Source organism: Oncorhynchus mykiss, chromosome 7 (assembly GCF_013265735.2).
Source record: "Oncorhynchus mykiss isolate Arlee chromosome 7, USDA_OmykA_1.1, whole genome shotgun sequence".
NCBI lineage: Eukaryota > Metazoa > Chordata > Actinopteri > Salmoniformes > Salmonidae > Oncorhynchus > Oncorhynchus mykiss.
In genome coordinates, this window is record NC_048571.1 from 67,055,108 (window position 1) to 67,079,206 (window position 24,099).

Consider the following 24,099-nt stretch of genomic DNA (forward strand, 5'->3'; position numbering starts at 1 on the left):
GCCTTAAACAGGGCCTGTTTTGCTACGGTTTGCCCTAATTAATATGACCCAGATCTAATAATACTTCAGTTTCCTAATGTGTCCATCTCTGAGATAATGTGACCAAGGTGGTCAGTGGAGCACACAGAAGTTTTACAAACAATTGACCATTTATGTTGAAGTTAAAAGACATCCATATATGAGTAGAAATATAGCGCATTTAGCTACTTTGTGGGTGACCATGTCACTACATGTGGGGACCACTACACAAAGATATTCAATTACAGTTTATTTATATTAAATATAAAAATAAGTATTGCAAACACAAAATAGTATAATTAACAAAATCATGATTGTTTTGGAACTTCATACTGTAAGACAAACAGAAGGCACTGATCTTGATTTTAATTATTAAGATTGATTTCAATATACATATTTTTCTCAGGGTACCTACCCCCGGATCCCCCACCCCCTCAGCAAATGAAGAAGATTTCTTCCAGTATCTGGCTCTCCTCCAGGTCCTGCTGGGGGGTCCGGTAGGTGCCAGGACGGGAGAGCAGAGCTTGGTGGGCTGGTTTTGGGGCACTGAGGGGGGGCGGGCGTCGGGGAGGGTTGCCTCGCTTGGGCACAGAGATGGGACTGAAGACCTCCAACAACTCAATCAAGGAGGAGTCCAACCTAGAGCAAAAACACAGATGAAGAGAGGAATCAATGAATGAAAACGCATTTGATAACTATGGTAAGTCTTCTTGCTAACATAATTGCAATATTGCCTTTGTAATATTGTCCTTTCTTAAAATTAAAACTCTCCAGCATTCATGTTATTCTATTGCTTAACAAGAATTAGACAAGGCATGAGGCCAAAGCATGTCTGTGGCACAAAGCTTGTAGTGCAAATGTGTAGTGCACCTCGTATTTGTTAGCATACAGAAGATATGAAAGGATATCCCTATACGGATGAACTGTAAATAAAATGTTTCTGTTCTGTAGTGTCCATTGATGCCTAACACAACCAGCGATAAAAGTCTAAAGCCCTGGGGTCGACAAGCAAAAGGGCATGAGATGTTACAGGTGCAACAGAAAGAGTCGAGCGAGGACGCACGGGGGCATTCTCTACCAGAATAAGAATGAGGGCAGAAATAAATAAACCAAAGCGAAAGATTAAGCTAATAAAGATTCCATCCTTCAGTATGGCTGCTTGATAAATTATTCAGTGTGTACACAGTTGGACGAGTGCATACCAGATAGAAAACATGAATTCTTAAAGCACGCTAACATAATTCTCTGCTCGTTTTAAGCAGCATCGATTTGCATCTGGCCGACAGTTGGCATGTGCGGTCAGAGTCTTTTTGTATTTGTTTACATAATATTTCTAGTTCTATTTTCTGTATTTTAACTTCATGGCTTTAATTGGTTTAGAAATAATGATCACTGTAGTTTTCCATCAAATGATTTAGAAAATCTATGTACAGTACATTGAATGAATCTGTGAGTGTGGAGAGAGAAAACAGAGGGGACACCTATAGGGGATAATACCCGCTGGGAAATAAACATGATTGAAGCTAAAGTAAGTAAATCTGTCTTCTTCATTTGGTCTCCTTCTGCCGGTCAATAGCAGTTAGTGGGGAGAGGAATGACAGTGTGTGTGTGTGTGTGTGTGTGTGTGTGTGTGTGAGAGATAGAGAACGAGTGGGAGAGAGAGAAACTTTGTCTGGGCTCCCTCTTGAAATGTGAGAATTAGCATTTATATTTGTAGATTTATTTAATGGACAGGGCTCTCAAACAGCAATCCATCAACGGATGACATCGCTGTAATGAATAATGCATCACTTACCGGTGGTCACAATCTATAACAAGAGGAAGGGGTTGGGGGGGTGGGTACAGTTTCGGCAAGGGAATTGGCCGAATGGTGAGAATTCTAATGGTTTGGAGGGGCCATGTGTACCAAAGGCCTTCGTTGTTTTACGCAAGGTTCAATAGCGAACGGCCTACGGGTATTAATATAACTCAAGGGAGCCCTTTATGATTCTGCTTCACTACTCTCTGTGTATTTACACAGTCACAATGACAAAAATAATAATTACATTAGACAATGACTATTCAAAAATGTTGCTACCCTCCACATCAGACTGGCGGCTAAATTCACCAGACATATCTATACTTTCTTGGGTTACTATAAAAGTTTTAACTTGGCTCTCGCAGAACTGCAATTTGTCTATCCACTTCTCCTTCCCTCCCAGTTGTTTCGCTCTTCTCTCATTATAGATGGCCATCTTGCCCAGCTCCCCTTTTCATTTTCAGTCCAAACAGTAATCTAAAAATCCTATGATGGCAGGCAGGTACATACCCTGCCATTCAATGCAGGAGGAGCAGTAGGGTGCAATGGAACTCTTTACTAACTAACACAGGAGGCCGGGGATTAACCCACAGTCCCATTTAGCGATTTGCACCTTTAACATTCTATTAGTTAAGACTTAATGATTGTTTGGGTTTGTTGGGGGGACACATGGGCATCGTAGGGCTTACCCATCAGTCTCATAACATCTGCAAAAGTCTACAGTGTCAGGACGACCCTCGCCAACATCCCCTCCCTGCAAAACAAAAACCCTTAAAATGACTCGCTTCATTGATTCCCTCCACACACACAAAATCAGATTTTTATCTGAATAATGCAGGAAGCTGCTGCCAGACTGCGGACTACAAAATATTTATCTGTCCATACATAAGCTAGCATTCTCCGGTGCTTGTTAGCCTAAGCAGCTCTGCATCTCTGGGGTTGGTTGTTGTCTGGATGAAAGGGCAGTTAAGAGCAGAGCAGGCAGAGGAGATGCGCTAGTCTAATCTGACTGATTACAGTCGGTTTGTTGGAAGATTACAAATCAACTCTTGGCTACTATGCTGGTTGGAGGGGTTTAGGAGACCAGAACTGTCTGTTGCTCCCATTTAGTTGGCTTCGATCAATTATCCAAGACAGACATCTGTTGGTTTTTGAACATACAGAGTGTGAAATGTGCAAGACAATCTTGGATGTCTTGCACTGACCTCAGCAAAACTTTTTGTTTTGTTTAAAGTTTACAGTTTAACAATGGATCAAGCGCATAATAATTAAACTATTGAATGGTGAATACAGCGGTTTAACAATGATAAACGAGGTCATTGTTAAGAGCAAACCTCTCAGAAGGACCCAATTGAAATGCCTTCAAAGTTCACTGTCATTATGATCTGTATCCATTATTTCCCTTTGTGGTTTTAATGGCCATCTGCTTGAGTTTACACTGTTCGATTGGCATGGTGGTGGTGGTTACTTGAACCATACTGCATTGTTTATGATTCAGAACATTGTGAAGAGCTGTCCTTCTGGCTGAGTCAGAGACAAGCTGTCTTTCTGTTTCATGTTGGCTAGGCTATGGACCAGTAGAAGGAAATTTGGAGTTCACACTTGAAGAACATCTCATATGCAAAGACAAAAATACACTTGCCAGAAGTAAAAAAGGGAAAAAGTAAGAAACATAAAAATGACATGCTAATAAACATTTGTCCACAGCATTCTCTGCTAACTAGAAGTGCACACTCAGACACATATTGTCACATTAATTACCTTTCAACAAAAAGTGTGGGGAGGGGGGGGGGGTAATAATTGAATTTCATTCCCTTTTTATAGTGTGTCTCACGCTAGTGATTCATTCCTCTCTGCGCTCTCTGTCTCTCCTTCTTCTCTCTCCCCTCTCATTATTGCGGGAGAGCTAGAGAAAGAGAGAGACAGTGCATCCCCACAGAAGTCTGTTCAATTACCTGCTGCTGGGTCCCAGCTAGACCGACTAATGGAACGCAGCTTGGCTCCTGTCAGCCTCGCCGCTAGCCTGGGAGAAAGCTTAATTTAGCCCATCAAACACTAAGGACCAATGCCGGCCAGGCCTGCCTCAGGCCTGCCTTCCTTCCTTCCTTTCCTTTTTCTAACCTGTATTTTGTTTCCTTACCCGTGCACCGATATATTGCATTTCCCCCGTGCTCTGTTCATAAAAATAGTCTGGTTTGTGTATTTCTAATCTAAATGTTTCCAGAGTGGGTAAGTGGGTAAAAAATGCACTATGAAATGCTGTTGAAAATATAGAACTACTTTTAAAGATGCTCTGTTTATTTAGTGCTCATAGTGTGTGTTAATAATAGATTGTAATAATGTACACATATGATATAACGTATAGCAACCCGCACACTGATGAACGCTCCTGCTGTTTTACTGTGCAGCGTTTTGACCCAAGGTCAAAGGTCAAGCTGACCTTACACAACAGAACACCAGGAGAATTCATCGGTGGACAGGGATCTATTCTCTATTCCATCAGGGACCTATTCTCTATTTTGTGTTTACTTTTTGTACCCAGCACCTGCAACTTACGTACACAAAATTTGACAATAATAATAATAATGTCATCATAAATTACTTTTTGGACAACACACTTTATTTTGACCTTGAGAGTGCTGATAATGATGTGGTGTTGCGGTGCAGTACAGTGGAAACAGCAGTGGTATATGGGATGTAACAGTGTTTTGATTGGGACACCGGGATCCAATGTGGCTTACCTTGCATCGGGAGTCCTACGTAGCGCGGGAGGCATCACTGGTGCTGGGGTGGCTTCGAGTCTGCTATGGGACACCACAAGAGAGGTGGCCATATCCCTCCTGGAATTGTTATGACAAGGCTCTGCAGATGGAGGACAACAACAAATGGACTTCAAAACCCTAATGACGGAGACGATTAGCCAGGGATGGAGGACTGGCGACCCGACACACACACAACCTACCAGGTAAATGTATGGAGTTTTGCAGGGGGATGTGTGCAGTATGGTCTTTGAGTGGAGGAGCTTCTTGTTCTGCTGTCTCACCCAAGTTCTCTGCATCGTCACACCCTCTCATTCCACTGCAGACACACACAGTCAAGCTCACATTCAACTGCTTGGTAAGCTAAAGGCTAGATTACTAGATACAGTGAGTGAGTGAGTGAGTGAGTGAGTGAGTGAGTGAGTGAGTGAGTGAGTGAGTGAGTGAGTGAGTGAGTGAGTGAGTGAGTGAGTGAGTGACATGATTTTACCTGAGTAACACATGTTCATTGGGTAAAGGATCAGTTCCGTTTCTGGACATGGAGTGGCCGAGTTCAGCTGCAGTGGCTTGCTGGAACCTGCAAGAGAGACAAAATGAAGTACATGCCCCAATTATTGTGCATATATTGTTAGATGTATCATTTTTCTAAAATATAGTTAAACTCAATACCTGCTGTAATCGAGGCGTGTGTGGAGGAGCTGCTGGTTCTGTCTGATCAGCCTCTCCTCCTGCTGCGCCAGCCGCGCCTGCAGTCGCTCCCTCTCCACCTCCAGCTGCAGCTTCTGCAGGAGCAGCTGGTGCCTCCTCTCCTCCCAGTCCTCCCGGCCCAGGAGGGGAGCGGTTAGGTCCCTCTCTGACCCTGCTTCCTGCCATGCTGGGTCCCCTTCGAGTAGTAACCTCCGGGGTCCAGGTAGACGTCTGCTGTCTTCGGGTGGTTCACCAGAATTGTTGTGGAGCCGTGGGCTGGTGTTGCCCAGTCGATGATCTTCTGTGGCCCCCCTATGGGGAGACCGCCCATTGACCAGATGTTCCCGTCTGCTACGGGCTCCTACTCCCCGGCAACCCTGGCATTTGATTGGTCCCTGGGATTGGTTGCTAGAGGAGGAGTAGGGAGGGGAGGTGGCTGAGTGGAGGTCGTCTGAGAGAGAGGCGGGACTGAGGTATGGGACTCTTCCCCTGCCACTTCTCTCTCTTCCTCCTCCGTTTGTCCCTGTTCCTCCAGGAGTGGGCAGGCCCAGGTAGGAGCCATCCCAGGCTGTGGCTATCTCTGCCCTGCTAGGCTTGGTGGAGCCTACCTCACTGCTGGGGGCCTGTGGAGACAAGAGAGCCACCTAGTCAAATATACCCTTCTTTATCATCTATTGTAAATATATTATTCAATGTTACTATTTAATGTTATGCACCTGTACTAAATTTCAGCCTATAGTAAGCTCTATGTGAGCATCAATAAAATCTGAAATGTGTCATGTGTTTGTCTCCTATCTCCACAAGTGTATAAGTGGTAAGGGCAAGAGGTCAATTTTGCAGTTAGTTACCTCACTCTGATAGTCACTCCTTCCCTTCACCCTTTTTAACTTTTCTGTGAGAAAGCAGTGGTTAAGCCAAGATGGACCCGACACCAATAGAATGCAGAACTAAGATTTGGGTTTGGGAAAGACTGAGATTCTCATGAAAGTGCTGAGCACAGGGAAACGAAGGTCAATGAAGCGAGAGAGATAAACACAAAGTAAGGTAAAGCCCACCTTCAGCAAGACAAGAGAGTGACTAATTCAGTGTGAGGTCACAGAGCATGCAAACACATTACTCAGCCCCACTGTAGGACACGGAGGACGACAAAGTGATCTATCCTCAGAGCAGGGGGACCCAGGAAGATGTCTCTAAATGGTTACCTTGAGAAAAGCAACCGGTTCTGCTACTTACTGTATGTGGTCATAATGTATAGTGATATTATTTTTTTTTATACTATTGTGATATCTGATATGCTGTCTAGGTCCAAGTAAGGGTCCTTTAAAAATAAAATGTGTGTGTGAGTCTCTCTCTCCCAGTTGGCAGCATTGTGATTGATGGTGAACAGTGGCGGAAGCTTGGAGATAGCTCACCGGGGAAGATTATACACACAGACACGCACCACTCGCCATCTCTCTCAGACACACGTCTGTATCACACACACTTACTACGCACACTCGTACAGACACACACAGAGTGAGTACCTTTCTGTGGGAGTTGGAGCTGCGGGAGTGGCTGAGCTGGGCGATAGACTGGTTGAGTTTCTCCTGCTGTTGAGAGAGGTACTGCTGGTAGAGCCCCAGCAGCTCCTGGCACTCCCGGTACTGCTGCTGTAGGCCTGGGCAACAGGGGGCGGGGGTTAAGGGTAATATTCTTGTCTTTATTCCCTTTTTTGGGAAAAATTTCAATTGACATTTTGAAGACATCAAATATAACCCCAAAATGACATCTCCAACCACCATGCCTTCATTAGGCCAGGAAAGTAAACAGAACAGTGCGTTATCTCAAAAAGTTGAAAAGGACAAACTGAAAAGAGAGCATGATAAAAAGTTGAGGGGCTTTATAGACTTCTCCATCTGGGTCGGCCCAGGCTGAGCAGAGCTGGGCCGTGATGCCAGACAGAGAGCTGGCACCTGACTGGCGCCACGCTGCAGAAGGCAGGACACAGCTCATCTGGTGCAGAACCACTGCTGGGCATGAGGGTCCCGCTAATGGCGGTGGTGGCACCGCTCGCACGCACACCCGGGCTGAGTGAGTAAGGTAGGTACACATATATGGATACATACTCATGCAAGAGTGGCAATGGGGGTAAGAAAGCATGGGATCTCATACTGTGTACTAGGGCAGACCCCATCTAGTCGACTGGTCCATTGTTTGGTCGATAGGCTGTTGGTCATGGTGTACACGACACCTGTCGGATTCGTGCCTGTCTGAGTGGACTGATCCATTGTGGAGGCTATGGGGGTGGCACAGTTCATCAGTCTAAGACATTTGCTACAGAAATGGTATATGGTTATATTATGTTTGAACAATGGTGCAACACAAACACTTTTTTATTTACAGTGGGGCAAAAAAGTATTTAGTCAGCCATCAATTGTGCAAGTTCTCCTACTTAAAAAGATGAGAGGCCTGTAATTTTCATAGGTACACTTCAACTATGACAGACAAAATGAGAAAAGAAAATCCAGAAAATCACATTGTAGGATTTTTTATGAATTTATTTGCAAATTATGGTGGAAAATAAGTATTTGGTCAATAACAAAAGTTTCTCAATACTTTGTTATATACCCTTTGTTGGCAATGACAGGGGTAAAATGTTTTCTGTAAGTCTTCACAAGGTTTTCACACACTGTTGCTGGTATTTTGGCCCATTTCTCCATGCAGATCTCCTCTAGAGCAGTGATGTTTTGGGGCTGTTGCTGGGCAACACAGACTTTCAACTCCCTCCAAAGATTTTCTATGGGGTTGAGATCTGGAGACTGGCTAGGCCACTCCAGGACCTTGAAATGCTTCTTACGAAGCCACTCCGTTGCCTGGGCGGTGTGTTTGGGATCATTGTCATGCTGAAAGACCCAGCCATGTTTCATCTTCAATGCCCTTGCTGATGGAAGGAGGTTTTCACTCAAAATCTCACGATACATGGCCCCATTCATTCTTTCCTTTACACGGATCAGTCGTCCTGGTCCCTTTGCAGAAAAACAGCCCCAAAGCATGATGTTTCCACCCCCATGCTTCACAGTAGGTATGGTGTTCTTTGGATGAAACTCAGCATTCTTTGTCCTCCAAACACGACGAGTTGAGTTTTTACCAAAAAGTTATATTTTGGTTTCATCTGACCATATGACATTCTCCCAATCTTCTTCTGGATCATCCAAATGCTCTCTAGCAAACTTCAGACGGGCCTGGACATGTACTGGCTTAAGCAGGGGGACACGTCTGGCACTGCAGGATTTGAGTCCCTGGCGGCGTAGTGTGTTACTGATGGTAGGCTTTGCTACTTTGGTCCCAGCTCTCTGCAGGTCATTCACTAGGTCCCCCCGTGTGGTTCTGGGATTTTTGCTCACAGTTCTTGTGATCATTTTGAACCCACGGGGTGAGATCTTGCGTGGAGCCCCAGATCGAGGGAGATTATCAGTGGTCTTGTATGTCTTCCATTTCCTAATAATTGCTCCCACAGTTGATTTCTTCAAACCAAGCTGCTTACCTATTGCAGATTCAGTCTTCCCAGCCTGGTGCAGGTCTACAATTTTGTTTCTGGTGTCCTTTGACACCTCTTTGGTCTTGGCCATAGTGGAGTTGGGAGTGTGACTGTTTGAGGTTGTGGACAGGTGTCTTTTATACTGATAACAAGTTCAAACAGGTGCCATTAATACAGGTAACGAGTGGAGGACAGAGGAGCCTCTTAAAGAAGAAGTTACAGGTCTGTGAGAGCCAGAAATCTTGCTTGTTTGTAGGTAACCAAATACTTATTTTCCACCATAATTTGCAAATAAATTCATTAAAAATCCTACAATGTGATTTTCTGGATTTTCTTTCTCATTTTGTCTGTCATAGTTGAAGTGTACCTATGATGAAAATTACAGGCCTCTCTCATCTTTTTAAGTGGGAGAACTTGCACAATTGGTGGCTGACTAAATACTTTTTTGCCCCACTGTATGTATATATATATATATATATATATATATATATATATTTTTTTTTTTACATAAAATGTACTTTCTCCTGCGTTGGATAGTGGTCACTGTCCGCAGTTCTGAAACATTAGGGCACTGTTGAATTGGCGCCTTTCCCTAGACCATGTTGGTATGTGCATAATAGCAAAGTTAACCAACATATTGATGTTAAGAACAATGCGACGGAGGCAGCAGCGGAGTTAGGAGAAGAGAAAACAGCCCTTGCCTTAACTGTCTAAGAAAAGTGAGGAGAGAGGAAATCCCCACTTAATAAGGTCTATAAACAATAGCCTAATTGTTAATGTGCCTGGCTTTATAAATCATCCGTATATAGCGCATTCGGAAAGTATTCAGACCCCTTCCTTCTACCACATTTCTTTTTACGTTACAGCCGTATTCTAAAATGTATTAAATAAATATAATCAATTTAAACACAACGACAAATGACAAAGTGAAAACATGTTTTTAGACATTTTTGAATATTTATGAAAAATAAAACACAGAAATGCATTATTTACATAAGCATTTAGAGCCTTTGAAATGAGACTCAAAATTGAGCTCAGGGGCATCCTGTTTCCATTGATCATCCTTTCCATCCTACCTGTGGTAAATTCAATTGATTGAACATGATTTGGAAAGGCACACACCTGTCTAAGTGGTCCCACAGTTGACAGTGCATGTCAAAGCAAAAACCAAGTCATGAGGTCAAAGGAGAGCTCCGAGACAGGATCGTGTTAAGGCATAGATCTGGGAAAGGGTACCAAAACATTTCTGCAGCATTGAAGGTCCCTAAGAACAAAGTGGCCTTCCTCATTCTTAAATGGAAGAAGTTTGGAACCACCAAGACTCTTCCTAGAGCTAGTTGCCTGGCCAAACTGAGCAATAGGGGGAGAAGGGCCTTGGTCAGGGAGTTGACCAAGAACCCAATGGTGACTCTGACAGAGCTCCAGAATTCCTCTGTGGAGATGGGAGAACCTTCCAGAAAGACAATCATCTCTGCAGCACTTTACCAATCAGGCCTTTATGGTAGAGTGGCAAGACAGAAGACATTCCTCAGAAAACAGCACAACAGCCCGCTTGGAGTTTGTCAAAAGGCACTTAAAGGACTCTCAGACCACAAGAAACAAGATTCTCTGGTCTGATGAAAACAAGATTAAACTCTTTGGCCTGTATGCCAAGTGTCACGTCTGGAGGAAACCTGGCATGATGGTGACAGCATCGTGCTGTGGGATGTCACGTCTGGAGGATACAGCCTCAATTCTTCTTGAGTATGACGCTACAAGTTTGGCACACCTGTATTTGGGTAGTTTCTCCCATTCTTCTCTTCAGATCATCTCAAGCTCTGTCAGGTTGGATGGGGAGCATCACTGCAAAGCTATTTTCAGGTCTCTCCAGAGACGTCCGATCGGGTTCAAGTCCGGGTTCTAGCTAGGCCACTCAAGGACATTGAGACTTGTGCCGAAACTACTCCTGCGTTGTCTTGGCTGTGTACTTATGGTGGATGTCCTGTTACATTTGCAAACATTTCTAACAACCTGTTTTTGCTTTGTCACTGTGTGTAGATTGATGAGGAAAATGTTTTAAATGTAATCATTTTTAGAATATAGCTGTAAAGTAAAAAACATGTCAAAAGTCAAAGGTTCTGAATACTTTCCTAATGATCTCTCTCTCTAGTCAAAAGTTTGGACACACCTACTCATTCCACGTTTCTCCTTTATTTTTAATATTTTCTACATTGTACAATAATAGTGAAGACATCAAAACTATGAAATAACACATATGGAATCATGTATGAACCAAAAAAGTATATTTTATATTTGAGAATCTTCAAAGTAGCCACCCCCAGGGTGTCCTGACTCTCTGTGGTCACTAAAGATCCCATGGCACTTATCGTAAGAGTAGGGGTGTTAACCCAAGAGTCCTGACTAAATTCCCAATCTGTCTCTCATACCATCACGATCACCTAATCATCCCCAGCGTACAATTGGCTCATTCATCACCTCTCCACTGTAACTATTCCCCAGGTCGTTGCTGTAAATGAGAATGTGTTCTCAGTCAACTTACCTGGTAAAATAAGGGTATATATTAAAAAATCAAATTGACTTGACAGCTTTGCACACTATTGCCATTTAGTCTCCTGGAATGCATTTTGATGAACAGGTGTGCCTTGTTAATAGTTATTTTGTGGAATTTCTTTCCTTCTTAATGCTTTGAGCCAATCAGTTGTGTTGTGACAAGGTACAGTTGCTATACAGAAGATAGCCCGATTTGGTAAAAGACCGTCCATATTGTGGCAAGAACAGCTCAAATAAGCAAGGAGAAAAGACAGTCCATTACTTTCAGACATGAAGGTCCGTTAATCCGGAAAATTTAAACAACTTTTAAAGTTTCTTCAATTGCAGTCGCAAAAAACATCAAGCGCTATGACGAAACTGGATCTCATGAGGACCTCAACAGGAAAGGAAGACCCAGAGGATAAGTTATTTTTTTTTTTTTCCCCATTAGAGTTACCAGCCTCAGAAATTGCAGCACAGATAAATGCTTCACAGAGTTCAAGTAACAGACATCTCCACATCAACTATTCAGAGGAGACTGTGTGAATCAGGCCTTCGTGGTCGAATTACTGCAAAGAAACCACTACTAAAGGACACCAATAAGAAGAAGAGGCATGTAGGCCTCTCCAGGTCTCGCACCCACTGTGAAATATGGTGGAGGATCGGTGATGATCTGGGGGTGCTTCAGCTAGGCTGGAATTGGGCATATTTGTCTTTGTGAAGAACGCATGAATCAAGGTTGTCCTGGAAGAAAACATGCTTCCATCTGCTCTGACAATGTTCCCCAACCCTGAGGATTGTTTTTTCCAGCAGGACAATTCTCCATGCCACACAGCCAGGTCAATCAAGGTGTAGATGGAGGACCACCAGATCAAGACCCTGTCATGGCCAGCCCAATCTCCAGACCTGAACCCCATTGAAAACCTCTGGAATGTGATCAAGAGGAAGATGGGTGATCACAAGCCATCATATAAAGCCGAGTTGCTTGAATGTTTGTGCCAGGGGTGGCATAAAGTCACCCAACATCAATGTGAAAGACTGGTGGAGAGCATGCCAAGACGCATGAAAGCAGTGATTGAAAATCAGGGTTATTAGACCAAATATTGATTTCTGAACTCTTCCTTAAGTTAAAACATTAGTATTGTGTTGTTTAAAATTAATATGAACGTATTTCTTTGTTTTATTCGAGGTATGACAACACTGTATATTTTTTGTTATTTTGACCAGTTGTCATTTTCTGCAAATAAATGCTCTAAATGACAACATTTTATGTTGTTAGTAATTTATAGAATAAAACAAACATTTTCATTTTACCCAAACACACCTATAAATAGTCAAACCAGAGAAACTGATCATTTTGCAGTGGTCTCTTCATTTTTTCCAGAGCTGTATATGCAAACCCCCACACAGAGAATTTGCAATGAACCTAGAATAACACATTACCAAATCCTCACCTGTAGTCACCCACAAAGACGGGTACACAGTCTCAAACGCACTCCTACCAACCAACTACTACCCATAAACCTCCCTGCTCCAGGCCATATATTTTTATGGGTGGGCCATCGCCCCTGGCTGATGAGTTTCTCAACACATCACCTTTAAAAGTCCCTGATTTAACAGCAAATGAAAGTTTCAAAGTGAAGCCATATTGAAGTAACAGTCTGTGGAAGGATAAGCTAGGAGAAAACACTTTGGTGTCGGAGGAGTTCAATCAAGCCTGGGAAATGAAACGGAGTAGAGCAAGAGAAAGACTTCAGATGAAGTGGAATGAAAGTGAATGCCCTGTCGACAAATGCTCCAAAGCTTCTTTCATACACTCTACCGGTAAGTAACACCTGAACCGTCTGTCTGCATAAGGCTGTTTTTCCACTGACGTTACGTCATAGCAATCATAGGGAGTCATGACAACTGAAGTTATGTTATGACACATGGCTATCAAAACTCGACAGAACCGACCAATCATTTGTTTCAATTTCCATGTCAACCGATTCATATAGGTAATATAATGTCCTCTGGGTTAACACTTTTATTCAAAGGAATCTAGTACATGTCAGAGTCAACCCACACAAATCTGGTATTGCAAGCCTCATGCTCCAACCAACAGTCATTGCAACCACAAACAATACCTATGCCGATTATAGGATGTGGATGTTCTGAGTGTAAACAACACACTTACGTTAAAAACATTGTTGGGCAGACGCAGACCCGCCTCTCAAGGCCTGGTAATCTAAGACGACTAGAGAGCAATTGATAAGGTTCTATTCCAATGCCAAAAACAGTAAAAGTCTTGGGCATGAGCCAATCCGAATGCCCACCCTCTTCAATCAAAGCGGTAGCAACTGCTTCTTCTGCCCCTCAATCCAAAAATATACAAAATCAAGACTTTGCTTTCGAAGGCTTCAGACAGGGCCTGTCAAAATTATTCACTCGCCCCGTCAGGCCACGCCCAAATGAAATCCACCTCTAGGTGGAATAAATTTGCACAGGAGAGGAATATTTTTAAAGCCGGCCATTTTTGCACTGTGCAAAATCGACTGGGTGTGTGTTAGGTCACGGTGATGGGTAATTGATGAAAGTGTAGTTAGCATAACTGCCTTATAGCCAATACAAATAAACCAGTTTACAATCAACCCAACCAAATACCAATAAATAGACTTGCTAACAATCACTATAGCTTAAGGTTTACTCTGTCAATTGATGGTATTAAAAGGTCTAACAAAAATTATGTGACAAAGAAAATTCTAAGTTTAGCCCTTTAACCATTGCCTAAGGGAGGAGGGTAGAGACACTTATTTCAACCACGGCCACTGACAGAATAGTAAGGTAATTGATTAAAAAAGAAGTATGTGATTTGTGAAGCACCAACTCAGAATTGATATCTATCCTTTTTACCTCTCCAAGACATCATGCCAAGGAGAAATAACCAACTACAAGCTTATTCAAATCTTACATTTTATTCAGCACTTGAGCTCCAAAATGGTCCTGACAAACAACATTTCAACAAGAACGCTTTCACTCATCTCTCATTGCGGGTCTTTAGATAGGAGAAATATACACATCCTCCCCTTGATAACCTGACTCTGGTAGATAAGACTGTCATGGAATTAGACTTTACAAGTCTTCCCCTAGTCTGTTTGCCTTTGGTGTCTCCTTAACCTTTAAAAGATCCATCTGGAATCCTACGTCTCAGAACTCTTTACGACTCTGTGTGCGTTAAAGACCGGTTATCCCCTCGGGGTGCTTTAATCAAAGGGTTTTCCCCCCTCAAATTTGTTTTTAATGGAGTTTAGAAGTTTTGTGTAAATGCCAGGTCTCCCAGTCAAAGTGCCTTTAATTGAGTTGTGCTTTTCTAATTTCCCAGCTCTGCTGCCAATTGTGCAATTTACCAACCGGCGATTACTTTTCATATTTCGCAGCGTTTTCCCCCTAAATTGACGGCTCTCACCACGTCGGTTTGACCTGAGTGGAATCATTAAAGAGGACATCAAGGAGGGTGGGGGGTGCAAAAGTAGAGGAAACAGGGTAATTATGGGATGCTGTTGGAATTATAGAAAAGTTGCCAGGTCAGGCCAAGAGAATCAACTGGTGGTGCTGTAACTGGTCATAAAAAGGTAAGAAACAAAAGTATGTGGACAACCTTTTAAATTAGTGGATTCAGCCATTTCAGCCACACCTGTTGGTAACAGGTGTATAAAATTGAGCACACAGCCATGCAATCTCCATAGACAAACATTGGCAGTATAATGGCATTACTGAAGAGCTCAGTGACTTTCAACATGGTACCGTCATAGGATGCCACCTTTCTAAACAAGTCAAATTTCTGCCCTGCCAGAGATGCCCTGGTCAACTATAAGTGCTGTTATTGTGAAGTGGAAATGTCTAGGAGCAACAACGGCTTAGCCCCGAAATGGTAGATCATACAAGCTCACAGAATGGGATCGCAGAGTGCTGAAGCGCGCAAAAATCATCTGTCTTCGGTTGCAACTGCCTCTGGAAGCAACATCAGCACAAGAACTGTTCTTCAGGAAATGGGTTTCCATGGCCGAGTAGCCGCGTCGGCTGGAGTGGTGTAAAGCACGCCGCCATTGGACTCAGGCTAGGCCCCTCAGTTCCGGTGAAGGGAAATCTTAACGTTACAGCATACAATGACATTCTAGACGATTCTGTGCTTCCAACTTTGTGGCAACATTTTGGGGTAGGCCCATTCCTATTTTAGCATTACAATGCCCCCGTGCACAAAGCACGGGCAGCTGTTATAGCAGCAAAGGGGGACCAACTCCATATTAATGCCCATGATTTTGGAATGAGATGTTCGATAAGCAGGGATCCACATACCTTTGGTCTTGTAGTGTATGACAGAATTCAGTGCATCAAGAAGAACAAGATTACCAAGACATGAGAGAAGAGCAAATGCCACAGTCCCACAAGATAAAACGTCAGAGAAGGAAACGGTTTCAAAACACTGGATGTAAACCACAGTGAACTCAGACATGGGGCAAATGTCATTTTAAAATGTCAAGACGTGGCCAAGACTCAAAATCGTAGAAAAAGCAGGAGGGAATGGAGCTACGTGTGCATGTAATAACGCTCATGGAGTATCTGTCATACCACTGAGGTTTGCAGTGGTGATATCAAGCTGTATGCAATGCTGCCCCCTGCTGACAGATAGGAATAGCTTTTAATTATTTAGTGGCAGACTGGGCTGCAGTGTGGGCAAATACACATGGCTCTTTTAAATCAGTGACTGATACAGACCTGGGAAGGCAACAGAACACCGGCAGGCACTGTGGCCCTCAAAGACTGGATTTGAGGATACTTCACACAGACAATGCCAGTGAGATAGGCCCTCTGTATTAGAGGTCAATGATTATGATTTTTCAACGCCTCTACCGATAATTGGAGGACCAAAAAAAGCCGATACCGATTAATCGGCCGATTTTTATATGTAAAATATATATTTGTAATAATGATAATTACAACAATACCGAATGAGCACTTATTTTAACTTAATATAATACATCAATAAAATCAATTCAGTCTCAAATAAATAATGAAACATGTTCAATTTGGTTTAAATACTGCAAAAACTAAGTGTTGGAGAAGAAAGTAAAAGTGCAATATGTGCCATGTAAAATAGTTAACGTTTAAGTTCCTTGCTCAGAACATATGAAAGCTGGTGGTTCCTTTTAACACGAGTCTTCAATATTCCCAGGTCAGAAGTTTTAGGTTGTAGTTATTATAGGAATTATAGGACTATTTCTCTCTATACCATTTGTATTTCATTAACCTTTGACTATTGGTAGTTCTTATAGGCACTTTAGTATTGCCAGTGTAACAGTATAGCTTCCGTCCCTGTCCTCGCTCCTACCTGGGCTCAAACCAGGAACACAACGACAACAGCCACCCTCGAAGCAACATTACCCATGCAGAGCAAGGGGAATAACTACTCCAAGTCTCAGAGCGAGTGACGTTTGAAACGCTATTAGCGCGCACACCTCTAACTAGCTAGCCATTACACATCGGTTACACCAGCCTAATCTCGGGAGTTGATAGGCTTGAAGTCATTAACAGAAGAGCTGCTGGCAAAACGCATGAAAGTGCTGTTTGAATGAATGCTCACGAGCCTGCTGGTGCCTACCATCGCTCAGTCAGACTGCTCTATCAAATCATAGACTTAGTTATAACATAATAACACACAGAAATACGAGCCTTAGGTCATTAATATGGTCGAATCCGGAAACGATCATCTCGAAAACAAGACGTTTATTCTTTCAGTGAAATACGGAACCGTTCTGTATTTTAACTAACGGGTGGCATCCCCAAGTCTAAAAATTGCTGTTACATTGCACAACCATCAATGTTATGTCATAATTATGTACAATTCTGGCAAATTAATTACGTTTTTTGTTAGGAAGAAATTCTCTTCACACAGTTCGCAACGAGCCAGACGGCCCAAACTGCTGCATATACCCTGACTGCTTGCACAGAACGCAAGAGAAGTGAGACAATTTCCCCATTTAGAAGAAATTCATGTTAGCAGGCAATATTAACTAAATATGCAGGTTTAAAAATATATACTTGTGTATTGATTTTAAGAAATGCATTGATATTTATAGTTAGGTACACATTGGTGCAACGACAGTGCTTTTTTCGCGAATGTGCTTGTTAAATCACCCGTTTGGCGAAGTAGGCTGTGATTCAATGATAAATTAACAGGCACAGCATCGATTATATGCAACGCAGGACAAGCTAGATAAACTAGTAATATCATCAACCATGTGTAGTTAACTAGTGATTATGGTAAGATTGATTGTTTTTTATAAGATAAGTTTAATGCTAGCTAGCACCATACCTTGGCTCCTTGCTGCACTCGCATAACAGGTAGTCAGGCTGCCACGCAGGCTCCTCGTGGAGTGCAATGTAATCGGCCACAATTGGTCAAAATTGAAATCGGCCCTAATTAATCGTCCATCCCGATTAATCGGTCGACCTCTACTCTGTATGCATCCATGGAGAAAAGGATACTCTCTCTCTCCTGTACAATGAGCTGGTTCTGCTGCTCCAGCTGTAGAATCTTGCACTCAAAGTTCTCCTGTTCATCCTTCAACCTCTGTACCGACTCCTCCTTCTCCTCACTCACTCTGGGAAAGAAGAGGTGGAGGGTCAGGGATTATAGCAGAATAAACTTAATTCTTGAGAACATTTCTTAGGGCTGATCCCATTTAGTCAAGTGGTCGATATGCTGTTGGTTGACCGAGATTTCTTTAGTCGAGCAGTTGCAATTATATATATTTATTTCATGGCGCAAAAGACATCTGTCTGATTCATGCCTGTCCAGTGGACAATTCCATTGAGGCGACCACGGGGATGGCACAGTCCATCACTCAAACACATGTGATACTGAAATTGTACATGGTTATATTATGTAAAAATAATGGTCTAACACTAATAAATCTAATATTATTTTATAACAAATGCGCTTTCTCCCGCGGAGGATACGGTCTCTGTCCACAGTTCTAAAACAATTTTCAGTGCGCCGTATAATTGGCGCCCTTCCCTATGTTGTGCATAATAGCCAAGTTAACCAGAATAATGGGTGGTATTGAGAACAATGCAGCGGAGGCAGCAGCATCAGAGAAGAGGAAAGAGCCCTAGCCTAATTAGGTCAATTAGGCCAACTTAATTAGGCCAATAATCAATAGCCTAACTGTTAAATGTCCCTGGCTTTATAAATCATCCATATACAGTATCAGTCAAAAGTTTGGACATACTTACTCATTCCAGGATTTTTCATTATTTTTACATTGTAGAATAATAGTGAAGACATCAACACTATGAAATAACACATATGGAATCATGTAGTAACCAAAGAAGTGTTAAAAACATCTAAATATATTCTCTATATTTGAGATTCTTCAAAGTAGCCACCCTTTGCCTTAATGACAGCTTTGCACACTCTTGGCTTGCTTCTGTTGCCTGTTTGAGAGTTTAATCGCCTACTGATTCCGTGAGCACTTAAGCCTCATGCAACGGAAAAAAAGTTTGATTTAGCAATTTCACAGATTTGGCTGTTAAGATTTGCTCTGCTATAATAAAGGCTTTACAATTGTTTTTCGTTACAACCGACTGGTATTACTTTGAATTTATTTAGTGTTGTATACACTATTCCAATCACGCAGAAAAAAATATAGTAATCTAACACCACTTTTTGTCACACATATGCACGCAGCTCTCACTCCTATACCCTCATTTTTCTTGATCTCATTATTGTTATTATTACAATTATTATTATACACATCATTATAATAAGTAATGTCGTTTTGATTAGTCGGCTTTGTATAGTTGCCTTGTATAACCATCATTGAGCTGTAGGCCTAAGAGCGTGTCCTGTCTAGTCTTAATACCGTAACTTACTAAGGCCGAAAATTTCAATATACTGTATAGGCTACTGTATCAATCAATCATTCCTTCATGCCGTCACACAGCATACGAGACATTCATGCTTTGAAATGCAATCAAGCATTTTTGTTATACAATTAAATAAAGGGAGCTTTCATTACTTAACTTAAACAATAAATAAACCCGCAATGTAAATGTTTTTAGCCTGCTGTAATAAAGACTATATATTTATTTCATTAGAACAGACTCTGAGGTACACTTATTTATTTAGTATTGTTTACACTGTTCCAAATGGTCAGACATAATAATAATATTGTAATCTAACAGCAACTGTTTGGCACACATAATACTCTCGCAATGCTTGCTCTTATACCCTCCTTTTTCTTGATCTCCAGTAGTTTCCACAACTAAGTCAAATGTCTTCCATAGATCTGACTTCCCCTGTGACCTAAATAGCTTTCTACCACCTGAGGAACATTGCCAAGGTACGGCCGCTTCTCTCTCAGGCTGATGCAGAGAGACTCAGCCATGCTTTTATTACAAGTAGGCTTGACTACTGTAATGCTCTCCTGTCTAGTCTACCCAAGAAATCCATTGGTCAATTGCAAAACATTCAAAATGCTGCAGTACGGGTACTGACCAAGACCAGATGAAGAGCACACATTACACCGGTTTAAGGTCTCTGCACTGGCTGCCTATGAGTTTTAGAATTAATTTTAATATTATTCTGTTGGTTTTTAGACATGCTTTTAAGTTATGTACCCAGTAGGTCGCTCATGTCCTCTGGCATTGGCCTTTTAATTATCTCAAAGCAAAGGACCAAGAGGCATGCAGAGGCAGCCTTTCATTATTAGGCCCCCAGCCTCTGGAATAGCCTGCCAGAGAACCTGAAGGTGGCCGAAACTGTGGACATATTTAAAAGAGATCTTAAAACACATTTTTAGCTTTGCTTTTCCTTGCAGTGCTTTTTAGTTGTTCAGTGTGTCTCATTATTTTGTTGTTTTATCCTCTTATGTTTGTTGTGTAGTAAATATTTCAGCTTTTATTTTCATTGTTTTTATTTTTCCTGTAAAGCACATTGAGTTGCACTCCATTTCTGAAATGTGATGTATAAATAAAGCTTGATTTAATTTCCCTCCTTAGCAACCAGTAAACAATCGCCCGTTTCAAGTTTATTTTTTACGTCCTCCACATCCATTTTGCTGTCACGTGTTACTGTGTTCGGAGTTTCTTATAACCAATTGATTGATGTGATAATGATAGGCTATAGGTCAGGCTCTGTTGGTCACATGCATGCGATATTTACATGTTTCACGTAAAGAGAGCAGGGCCATTTTTTTCATAAACAAATTAGGGATTTCGGTAACAACTTTTTAGTCAGAAACTAAATGGCTGAAATTACGTTGTAGCTAATTATTTAATTATTTAATCAAATAGTGTCAGACAAGCTCAGTAGATATGCAGTTGATTTTATTCAAACACATAGGATGTCTGTTTATATATGGAAAAATAAGTTTAAACATTTCAACCAATAGATTGGTCAAAAGAACAGGACGACTATGGGTCGACCAAGATTTTTTTTAGTCGGGGACAGCCCTAATATCTCTACACCCCCACTCCCTGCCAAACACACACACAAAATCCCTCTTATGTTGAATGAGCAGTTACCTGGCCAGCTCCTGGATGAGGTTGGCGATGCGCCGTTTATCCTCGGGACAGAGGTCCTTCAGAGAGGCCCTGCTCTTAGCCTGGGTCACCTCAGAGAGTGCCTGAGCAAAAGACAGTTTTTTTATGAATCACATAAAACGGGGACATATAGATCATGAAAAAAAAAGAGCGCAATGACTTTTGGCAAGCATCGAGCAACAGTGCAGTATATTGAGTGATACTACCCTATTGAATGTCAGCCTGTTTCTGCTTTTTTATTTTACCTGGTTTGGCCAAATTAGCAAGCATTGTTTAATCAGGCATGAGATCAGCACCAGAACAACTTAGAACATCTGAGAAAAGAGGGCCAATATCAATTTCAATCAGAATTCAAATCAGAAATGTTTTATTCATCCACATCCCTGTTGAATAAAGAAATAGCTGTGTACCCAGTCTTTATGTTTTCAAGGGCCTGTTCCGACTGGAGAGGTTATTAGCTAGTAACCAGTTAGGGTCAAGGGAGAGGTCCCTCTTGGCAAACCTACCTGCGAGGTGGTGAGGAGATGCTGCCGAGTGGCTGGGCTGGGGGATGGGACTGCGGCTTCAGGTGCAATCTGGAGCTGTCCTCTACCCATAGAGGACTCAGAGACAGAGGACAGGGAAAGAGGCTGGCCTCGCTTTTTATTGCCCCATCTCAGAGGAGCCTCTCCTCGGATCTGACAGCCATATTTAGACCTCATTTTCACCTTTCTTTCACTGCTGTTGGACCAGGTGCCCGACTTAAAAGCTGTCCGAAAGTGTCCCTCTTTGTTCGCTCCTGAGAGACAGAAACATGGAAAATGCAGTAACATTAGCAGCCAGCAATAGGAAAAGTGGTCAGAACTATCTCACACATGCCTTTGACAAGTGCTAATGTCCTCACCTGGAATGAACACCACAGGTTGGTCTTCATCTGATGCTGTGTGAATTGAATTAGGAAATATATTTGATGGTCTCTAACAAGACCCTCACTTCAATAAAAATCAGCATGTTGTAATTGGCTTAGGCAAGCCACTGAACTGGGTTCAGAAAGTGGCTGGCATTTGTTTATTAGCTGACGTTAGCCAACTTCCCAAAAATAGGAAGCGGACACCTAATTAGTTAACTAGGCAAAATTAGCTACATTTTAACATTTTAGTCATTTGCTCTTATCCAGAGCAACTTACAGTAAGTAGTAAGTGCATACATTTTCATACTGGTCCCCCAAGGAAATCGAACCCACAACCCTGGCATTGCAAGCACCATGCTCTCCGAACTAAGCCACACGGGACTACAAACATTTGAATAGGTATTTCATTGTTTCTTCATTCATTGGTACTTCATTTCCAAAAGAAATGGACCCTACCGCTACGCTTGTTTACACTGAGCTCAGAACACAATCATGTTTACATTAAGACACTGGAGCATGCGCGAGATATTGGTTGGAAATTGTACCTCAAAGCAGTTATGGGACGTGCCACTGTACTTCAAATGGTACCTTTATCTATACTACTCCATCGAAAAGATTGAAATACTGCTAGTTTTCCCATAACAAACTGCCCTTTTCGTCCTTATGCTAGCTACGAGTAGCCACTATGGAATGGCACGTTGAGTTGAACAACAAAGGAGTTGATTGGCTGACACTGCCATTCCAAAATGGCTGCGGTGGATATTGCTAGTTAGCATGAGGATGAAAATGGCAGTTTTCTGGGAAAACTAGGAATATTTCAATCTTCTCGATGGAGCACTACAAATCAAAAATGTGGAATTCAGTGGCCTATCCCATCCTTACATTGAATTCTAAGTCAGGCAGAAATAAGCATTTGAATTTGGAATAGATCCACAGGAAAGTATAATTACAACTTGTTCATATTTCTACCACCTGGAGCATGCTCAGAACCATGTAAACATGTGCACAAGCCCCACAAATATGCATGCTTCTTCTTGTGCATGTATTTTTATGTTGTCTGTACACTTCAGGTGATATAAATATTCTACACACTACCAGCACTTTGAAAAGTTGATGTAAATATCCACTTTCTTGTGGATAGATTCTCACATTCCTAATGCCAAAAGGACCAACCACATGGACAACTGGTAAAGTACGTTAAAATATAATTTTATTCTACATTTGGCTTGTAGAGATCACAAGAAAGTTTCCTGATTCAAACACAAATTTCTGCCAGAAATAGAATTCAATGCAATTCAATGTCAAGGTTCCAGGCAAATCCAATCCCTGCATTGTGGTACATTTCCTATCCATATTTCGCACTGGCACCATGGTGTCTTTAATGCAATCAAATATAACTGTACTTGTCACATGCAACGAATACATCAAGTGTAGACCTTACCGTTAAATTCTTACTTACAAGTCCTTAACCAACAGTGCAGTTCAAGAAGAGTTAAGAAATATTTACCAACTAAAGTAAAAAAAAATATTAAAAAAGTAACAATAACAAGGCTATATACAGGGGACACCGAGTCAGTGTGCGGGGGTACAGGTTAGTTGAGGTCATTTGAACATGTAGGTAGGGGTGAAGTAACTATGCATAGATAATAAACAGCAAGTAGCAGCAGTGTACAAAACAAATGGAGGGGGAGGGGTGTAAAGCTGTTATGGATCCATTTGGTCCTAGACTTGGCGCTCTGGTACTGCTTGCCGTGCGTTAATGATTGCGTTCCGACCTCAATGCAGTTCAAGTCTTAAAGAAGTGTAACGGTAGGGTCGGTATCTTCTGGCAAGGTATTTCACATCCCTTGACTAACAAACTAGTTAGCTACCGATCAGTTTTCCAGCCAGGTGAGAAACCACTAGCTAGCTAACGTAAACTAGCCAATTAAATCCAGATTTGCTAAAGTTAGCTAGCATAATTTAATGTTTATAGCTAGTTAGCAAATTCACCACACAACACCCGGCTTGTTAGTTAAACGTATCCAACCTTCATCAACATACTGACAATATTGACTATAAGATACGGGGGCTGTCTTTGATTGAAACCAAGTAAAAGGATACTGTCATTGATCCAAACAAATCCTGAGTCGTTCTTTCCCATTTCTGCCGCAGCCATATTGAATCAACCGCCACTCACAAGATGCCAAGGGGTGCCAGGTGCTTCTTCTTTGGGATTTGATTGGCGGTCGGATTAAACTTTTACATGCGTACACCGCCACCTACTGTACTGGAGTGTAAAGCCAGGCACGGTCGAACGACATTAAATTATCTTCAT

The 24,099-nt window shown here is 42.0% G+C and overlaps 1 protein-coding gene across 4 annotated transcripts; it reads right to left on the reverse strand.

Moving 5' to 3' along the window:
* Window positions 1-82: 82 nt before the first annotated feature.
* On the reverse strand, window positions 83-24,019 carry LOC110528300 (protein hinderin). 4 transcript variants are annotated; one of them, XM_021610252.2, is made up of 11 exons: window positions 23,886-24,016; window positions 21,777-21,812; window positions 21,400-21,671; window positions 20,876-20,976; window positions 17,834-17,949; window positions 6,786-6,919; window positions 5,245-5,885; window positions 5,066-5,152; window positions 4,779-4,894; window positions 4,558-4,678; window positions 83-657 (listed from the first exon to the last, which is right to left on the reverse strand). In XM_021610252.2, exons 1-11 carry the CDS (start codon window positions 23,938-23,940, stop codon window positions 453-455), a joined length of 1,884 nt encoding a protein of 627 aa, XP_021465927.2. In that variant the 5' UTR covers window positions 23,941-24,016; the 3' UTR covers window positions 83-452. The 4 variants fall into 4 exon arrangements, with proteins under 4 accessions (XP_021465927.2, XP_021465930.2, XP_036839791.1 ...); XM_036983896.1 differs by lacking the exon at window positions 23,886-24,016 and adding an exon at window positions 22,328-22,493 and having other exon boundaries at window positions 84-657; XM_036983895.1 differs by lacking the exon at window positions 83-657 and adding an exon at window positions 2,519-2,570 and having other exon boundaries at window positions 23,886-24,019.
* Window positions 24,020-24,099: the final 80 nt, after the last annotated feature.

Coding starts and splice junctions, on each gene's coding strand:
- LOC110528300 (XM_021610252.2), bottom strand. CDS start 23,940: ATGGCTGCGGCAGAAATGGGAAAGAACGACTCAGGATTTGTTTGGATC. Junction 21,813..23,885: donor ATTTGTTTGGATCAATGACA/GTATCCTTTTAC, acceptor CAATTCACACAG/CATCAGATGAAGACCAACCT. Junction 5,886..6,785: donor GCTCCAACTCCCACAGAAAG/GTACTCACTCTG, acceptor TTGTCTCCACAG/GCCCCCAGCAGTGAGGTAGG.